Source organism: Musca domestica, unplaced genomic scaffold, assembly GCF_030504385.1.
Source record: "Musca domestica strain aabys unplaced genomic scaffold, Musca_domestica.polishedcontigs.V.1.1 4, whole genome shotgun sequence".
Lineage (NCBI taxonomy): Eukaryota > Metazoa > Arthropoda > Insecta > Diptera > Muscidae > Musca > Musca domestica.
In genome coordinates, this window is record NW_026712328.1 from 24199084 (window position 1) to 24207137 (window position 8054).

Consider the following 8054-nt stretch of genomic DNA (forward strand, 5'->3'; position numbering starts at 1 on the left):
TGGCAAGTATACACTATCATTTTTTATACCCTACACCACAAGGTGGTCAGGGTATTATGTCTTTGTGCATTTGTTTGTAACAGGCAAAAGGAAATGAGATAGACCCATAGTTCCTTTTGATGATCTGAATAGAATCACTTTCTGGGTTGATTTATGCATGTCGATTGAGATGAAATTTTCCAAACAACATTTATTTGGCCTAAGCACGAACCCTATTGAAAATAATCGGTAAAAATTTAGATATAGCTCCCATATATATCTTCGTCCGATGTGCCTTTTATTGTGCACCAAACGTGTAATATCAGCCCGAATAGTATGGCATTTTGCACATACAACCAAATTAGGTCTGAAAATAAATTAGGCCTGAAAATAAATCCGATTTATTATTTTTGTCCTCCGCAGCCGTAATTTGCACTCTGTAACAACAATATTTGGGGAAGTATATCAAATGCAGCTCAGAAATACCTTTAATAAATTTTATCGAGATCGGTTCAGATTTGGATATAGCCCCCATATATAACTTCGTCCGATTTACCATTTATTGTGCACCAAACGTCTAATATTTGCCCAAATGGGATGGAATTTGGCACATACGACCGAACTGAGTCTAGAAGGTAGTATGCCAAACTTGGTGAAGATCGGTTCAGATATAGCTATAGCTCTCATATATATTGTTCACCCGATTTGTTGTATTTGTTACCCACAGCCGTGATATGCACTCCGTAACAACGATATTCAGGGAAATATATCAAATACAGCTCAGAAATACCTTTGCTAAATTTTATCGAGATTGGTTCAGATTTGGATATAGCTCCCATATATATCTTTACCTGATTTCAAATTAACTTTTGCACCGAATTGGCAATACAAGTCCGAATTTAAAAGATACAAATCCTTCGGCATATTTAGTTCTTTGAATTTTAAATTATAATTATAATCATAGGGTGTATGATCGAATTCTCCCATAAAAACTTTTAATTGTTATGTGAAGCTCAACTAAATTAGCAAAGTGGTGTAGGGTATCAAAAAGTCGGCCTCGCCCGACTTTAGGACTTTCTTTACTGGTTTTTGTTTACAAACTGCTGGACAACGAATGTTTTCTCATCGGAGAAAACCAAATTGGGCAGTTCACAACTTTCGGCCAAGCGAAGCAACTCTTTAGCTCTTTTGAGTCTATTTTCTTTTTGTTGTGGTGTAAGCTCGTGCACTTTTTGGAATTTCAATGGTTTTACCTTATTTTTCAATATTTGTCGAATGGAATATTGGGATATGTTCAGCTAACGAGCCATTTTTCGGCCACTGCAAAGCGGATTTCAATCAAGTCGCTTCTTTATTTTTCGAACCATTTCAGCTGATGTTGCAGTTTTCTTCCGTCCACTTCCTTGGGTCGGGCTACGCTACCAGTATCACTGTAATGAGTAATGGTACGAGACACTAAAGATTTATTCACATTTAAATGCTGGAGTGCTCTAGCGATAGCCAATTGTGGTTTTCAAGTCAAATATAAGGAAATCACACAATCACAAATATAAAGAAATTCTATCACGAGTAACTTTTTTCTGGAAAATTCTCACCAAATACTTGTAAAAAATATTATGAACTGTCACTGGAATAATTTTTACAGCTGTCGGACAAGTGGCTTAGAAATGACAGCAGTCTGAAGTTGGTTGCAGTTTTTCATCTCACCCTGTACATGGGAGCTGTCTGAACCGACTGAATTCGGTAAGATTCACCAAAATTCAGGACATTTGGACTGATATTGGCTATTTGGTGCACAATTAACCCAAAATCGGTTGAAGGTATATATAGAAGCTATATCAAAATCTGAACCGATCTCTATAAAATTTGGCAGAGGTATAATCTGGTACCAAATATCATTGTTGTCCTATGCATATTACGAGCATGAGGCACTTAAAACCCCAAATCGGATGAAACATATATATGGGAGCTCTAGCTATATCTGAACCGATTTTTACCAAATATGATGTGCTTGCTTCTACGTTGAATACGGTTGGATGTGCCAAAATTCAGGTCATTTAGACTTATATTGGCCCTTTGGTGCACAATCTAATCCGATAATAAATAGACTCAGAAAGTGATTCTATGAAGATCCTCAAAAGTAACAATGGTTCTATCTCGCTTCCTTTTCCATGTTACAAACCAATGCACAAAGACATAATACCCTTACCACTATGTGGTGTAGGATATACAAATAATCAAAATACCGAATATGAGTAGGATAAGGGCTGGAAAAAAATTGGACCTATATAGACAATTTTCTTTCACAATAGGTAGAACCCATTATGAACCATAAACACCGAATTTTAAATTATTACAATGCAGTACCTTTACATGGGAGCTATACGAAAACGTGGACCTGTAGAAAAATTGGACTTACGGGAAATAGGGTCTATTATGAACTGTGAATACCGTATTTTAAATCATTACCTTATAAACTGAGGCTAAAATCATCAAAATGCCGAATGTCGAGCTGTGGAGAGAAGGTGGACTTATATGAACAATATTCTGCCCTAAATACCAAATCTTTAATTACTTCGTTAGAAAATGTAGATATACTCTTAATAGTAAAAAATACGCATTTCAAAAGGTTCAAATATATAAACGAATTTTGAACCACAGAACGTGTGGCTAAAATCGTCAAATACCGTATATGAGAAGTTACAATTATACGGCCATATCAATCCACATTTTCATATATCCCGCGTATAAAGGTACTTCCCGATATTCGGTATTCTGATGACTTTATCCACATTTTCAGTACTGTTCTCATTTTTGAGATTTTAGCCAAATTTTTTACAGAATTTTCAATTTTTTGAAAATTTTAAATCTCTCAATTGATAACAACCACTGCATCAGCAAATCGTACCATCGACTTTATTTTGAAGACCTTTAGCTAAAATTCAATAACTCATTGTGGAAGGTATTAATAGTTTGGCACGGCCTTTAAGGAACTTAATGAGTTTTTATACCCTACAACACTATGTGTTGGGGGTATTATAAGTTTGATTGGGCCAAAAATTATGTAACACCTCGAAATATTGGTTTCCCACATAGGAAAGTATATATGGATCTTCCTATCTCGCCGAGCTGAGTCGATCTAGCTATGTATGTCCGTCCGTCCGTCTGTCCGTCTGTCCATGTTAATTTGTAATCACTCTACAGGTCGCAATTATGGCCCGATCTTCACGAAATTGAAAATGGAGGAGGGGTTAAGACCAGAATAGAACCCTATTTCTTTTGGAGATGATCGCATAAGATTTAGGGGTTAAAATGGACCAAAATGGAAAATTTTCCTGATTTTGCAGTTGCCCTACAGGTCACAATTATAGACCAATCGACGCGGAAGTTAGCATGGCGATAGAGCTTGGGGCTGGGCAGAAGCCTTCCAATTTTGGTGGTCATCGGGTAATATTTAGTGGGTGAAAAAGACCACAACATATGTGTTAAATAAAAGTCAAATTTTCCATTAAACCGCGAATATTTTTAATCCTGGCGAGATCACAAATAGACGAAGAGGTCAATTCTGACCATTACGTAAATACCGATAGTAAATATATCGGATATATATAGCGAAATATTTACAATGTTTATATACAAAGGAAGAGGATGTTAGCTAGAATGCATATAGCTCATGAATGGCTGGACCGATTTTGACAAATTTTGTCAATTTAAAATGCCCTCTTGGCATAAGAGAATAAAATCTAAAAAAAATCGCATAAAAAGGTGTCAATAATGATTTTAATATAGATTTTGTAGTATTTTGTGACATTATTTTATTTTTTTCATAATTTTTATCGCATGCGATTTTTATACCCTACACCACATAGTGGTAAGGGTATTATGTCTTTGTGCATTTGTTTGTAACATGGAGAAGGAAACGAGATAGACCCATAGTTACTTTTGAGAACCTTCATAGAATCACTTTCTGAGTCGATTTATGCATGTCAGTCCGTCTGTCCGTCCGTCCGTCCGTCTGTCCATGTATTCTTGTGAACAAAATGCAGGTCGCATTTATTATCCGATTGAGATGAAATTTTCCAAACAATATTTTTTTAGCCCAAGGACGAACCCTATTGAAATTGGTGAGAATTGGATCAAATTTAGATATAGCTCCCATATATATCTTCATCCGATTTCGGGTTAAATGTGCACCAAATATCCACTATCAGTCCAAATTACCTGAATTTTGGCACACCCAACCGGGTTCGGCCTAGAAGCAAGTATATCAAATTTGGAGAAAATCGGTTCAGATATAGCTATACCTCCCATATATATCTTTCATCCGATTTGATCTTTAAGTCCCTCACATTCCTACTATGCACTCCACAACCGTGATATTTGGTACCAGGTATTAGATGGAGCACAGAAATAGCTGTTTTAAATTTTATCGAAATCGGTTCAGATTTGGATATAGCTCCCATATATATCTTCATCCGATTTCGGGTTAATTGACCACCAAATGGCCAATATCAGCTCAAATGGCCCGAATTTTGGCACATGTGACCGAGATTAGCCTTAAAGCAAATACAAAAAATTTGGAGAAAATCGGTTCAGAAACAGCTATAGCTTCCATATATATCTTCATCCGATTTCGGGTTAAATGTGCACCAAATGTCCACTATCAGTCCAAATTACCTGAATTTTGGCACACCCAACCGAGTTCGACCGAGCCTAGAAGCAAGTATATCAAATTTGGAGAAAATCGGTTCAGATATAGCTATAGCTCCCATATATATCTTTCATCCGATTTGGTGTTTAAGCCTCTCACATTCGTAATATGCACTCCACAAGAATGATATTTGGTACCAGATATAATATACAGCCCAGAAATAGCTGCTTGTAATTTTATCGAAATCGGTTCAGATTTGGATATAGCTCCCATATATATCTTCATCTGATTTCGGGTTAATTGTGCACCAAATGGCCTATATATGTCCAAATGGACTGAATTTTAGTACATCGGACCAAATTCAGCCTAGAAGCAAGTATATCAAATTTAGTGAAAATCGGTTCAGATATAGATATAGCAACCATATATATGTTTTATCCGATTTAGAGTTTTAGTCCCATACATTCGTAATATTCACTCCACAACCGTGATATTTTTTACCAAGTATAAGATGGAGCACAGGAATAGCTGTTTTAAATTTTATCGAAATAGGTTCAGATTTGGATATAGCTCTCATATATATCTTCATCCGATTTGGGGTTAAATGTGCACTAAATGGTCAATATCAGCCCAAATTACCAGTCTAGAAGCTAATACGTAAAATTTGGAGAAACCCGGTTCAGAGATAGCTATAGTTCGTAAAATGCACGATAGAATTAGATAGATTTTGATTTTGTACCAAATATCTCATAGAGCTCTGAAATGCCCTGTATAAACCTTTTTACGAGAGCTCTACTAAATATGCATAGTGGTGTAGGGTATCATATAGTCGGCCCCGCCCGACTTTTGAGCTTTCCTTACTGGTTTCATTTTGACTTATAATATTGAAGAGTACATTTTGTAATATTTTTTCACCTTACAACACAGGTTGGGGTTATTCTATACAGATTGCAATTATCGTCCGAAATTTTTCACAAAGGTAGGGTTAGGCTCAGAAGGGCTAGGTCTATTGTTTTCAAAGATGTCCGCCATATATTTAGAGGTTGAAATGAACCAACAACAGAAAATGTTCCTGATTTAGAGTTTAGGACAGCGGGTAGTTAGAGTTGAGTTTAGGACAGCGGGTAGAATGGGCCACTACTTTTGTGTAGAAAAATACCATCATTATTTACAGGCGAATTCAAAATACACAAAAGGCGAACTTCTGGCTTCCTATGCTGATTTCCTTGATGAATATAGTCAAACATCGTAGACAAGTAAATCATATAGATGAGTCTAAATTTAGAGATACAGAGAGGCCTCTTGCTTTTGGAAATGATAAAATATTTAGGGTTCAAATGAACCTATACAGAAACGATTACCTCATCAGAAGCCAATCGACACGCCTGAGCAGAGAGTTAGGGACAGGTAAGAATTCTAGCATTTTGGATGACCATTGGATTATAATAATGGACCACAACAACTAATAGCACGAGGGAGTGCATAAATATTGGGCAAATATCCCTGGTGAATATGCTAAGGTTAATATCTGGGCAGTGATCCGTGACAAAATTTCAAAAGCGAAATCTTTCAAAACGGATTTGGACGTAAGGAAGCTTAAAATATATTGTAGTGTTGTAGGGTATCACATAGTCGGCCCCTCACGACTATAGCCTTTGCTTACTTATTAGTTATTTATTTTCGATTCATATAATCTGTACCAAATAGAATTGATTAGAACTGTCACTGGTTAAAAGTCTTTCAAATTGATCAATAAAATCATTATACCCCAGTGAAAGTTATGATCGGATTATTGAAACTCGAACCAATGGATTGGATTTTTCACATCTATACTTTTTTTGACTTTTAAATATTTATATTTATTAACTACGTGTAACAATAACAACTATAAATATATATAGACTATTTTAATGATTTCTCACTGGTGGTAGATATTTTGCAGACCCAGAATTTGTGCTATGGCCATCTAAGCTTCCTATAACCGACGACACCGGAGAGATGCCCTCGTCCAATGTACTGGTGGAACCACCCAAACTTTCATATTTTGCCTTAATACTATGCTGAGCATGTTCAGCTTCTTCATTTGTCCTGTATTTAATGAAAAATACTTCAGGTTTCGAGGTAGTGGTATGGGGTTCCTCAACATAGGTTTCAACTTGAGTTTTATCCGACTGTTTGGCCAAAACATAAATTGCTGTTTTATCTTCCTGAACGGCCGGAGTAAGACGGATTTTGGTTTTTTGTTTCTTAGCCACTGGAGCTTTTACGAATACAATGTTGTAATTTTTACGTGGGACACCAACAACAATATCGTGATGCTCGATTTCCGTTTCCTCTTCCTCCGGAGCCGAATGTATAAAGAAACGTTTTGTGACGACAGCTTGCTGATCATCATGCTGAACGGTATTATCCAGGCCTATTGAGTTTGCAGCAACTGCTGCTGCCAAATAATGTCCTCCGGGTGGTGCGGCATAGTGATAACCTTGAAGGGCTGCAGCTACGTAAGCCAAAAAACAGAATACCTGCGATAAGTGCATAAACGATCTTTATTAGATATAAAACAAATCATATAACTATTAGTTTACTTACTACAATGCTACGCATGTTTGCATGTAAATTTTGTTAAATCTTTTACTTCCTAAAATAAGTATCTCCCGGTTGGCTGCCAAAATTTGAATATATTTCTTTGTGATGTTCGTTGGAATATTTATATATGCTCTAAATAGCTTAGCATTCATTTATATATTTAATGATTAGTTTTGCATATCGATTTGCTGTGCCATGGCTCTTGCCGAGTGGAAGACCTCTCAGAAATTATTAGCTGTTTTATGATAACTTAATGCTTTCAAATAGTTTTGCCGGTCATCATTATGTGTCCCAATACTAGATATGGACATAATTAATATTTTAGTTACTGCCCATAATAAATGATTGGTTGATCATTATTTTAAAGCGATAGATACAATGGAGAATCCATATGGTGATCACATATCAAATGATACAATAAAAACAATTATAACTATGATGGACCGGTCACGAATATTAAATGATACATTGTTGCCGCAACCAATTGCAAACCGAAAGCCTCAATCACATTTAAAAGTTAAGGTTTGGAAATGCATTTATTTAAAATTGGTTCAACCTAAGTCATACTTTATTCTTTAGCTATATAGATGTTATAGAAGAGATGTTGATGTTTTTTTGTTCATTGTAATATCAAAAAACATTCATAGACAAACCAAGGGTGCTAATTTTTAAATTTTAAAATCATTTTCGTATTCAGATGAATTATAATGATATGAATTTTGCAGACTAGAGATATCTTAACATCCCCATTTACTATCACGTTTGCTGAACAACCTTCAATCCATGATGTAAAAATTACTAGGTAGGGTAGAATGATTAAATTTGAAAAACACAACCC

General features: G+C 35.7%; 1 protein-coding gene across 1 annotated transcript; it reads right to left on the reverse strand.

Moving 5' to 3' along the window:
- Positions 1 to 6514: 6514 nt before the first annotated feature.
- On the reverse strand, positions 6515 to 7526 carry LOC101891827 (uncharacterized). Its single transcript, XM_005186415.3, has 2 exons — positions 7220 to 7526; positions 6515 to 7152 (listed from the first exon to the last, which is right to left on the reverse strand). Exons 1-2 carry the CDS (start codon positions 7232 to 7234, stop codon positions 6538 to 6540), a joined length of 630 nt encoding a protein of 209 aa, XP_005186472.2. The 5' UTR covers positions 7235 to 7526; the 3' UTR covers positions 6515 to 6537.
- Positions 7527 to 8054: the final 528 nt, after the last annotated feature.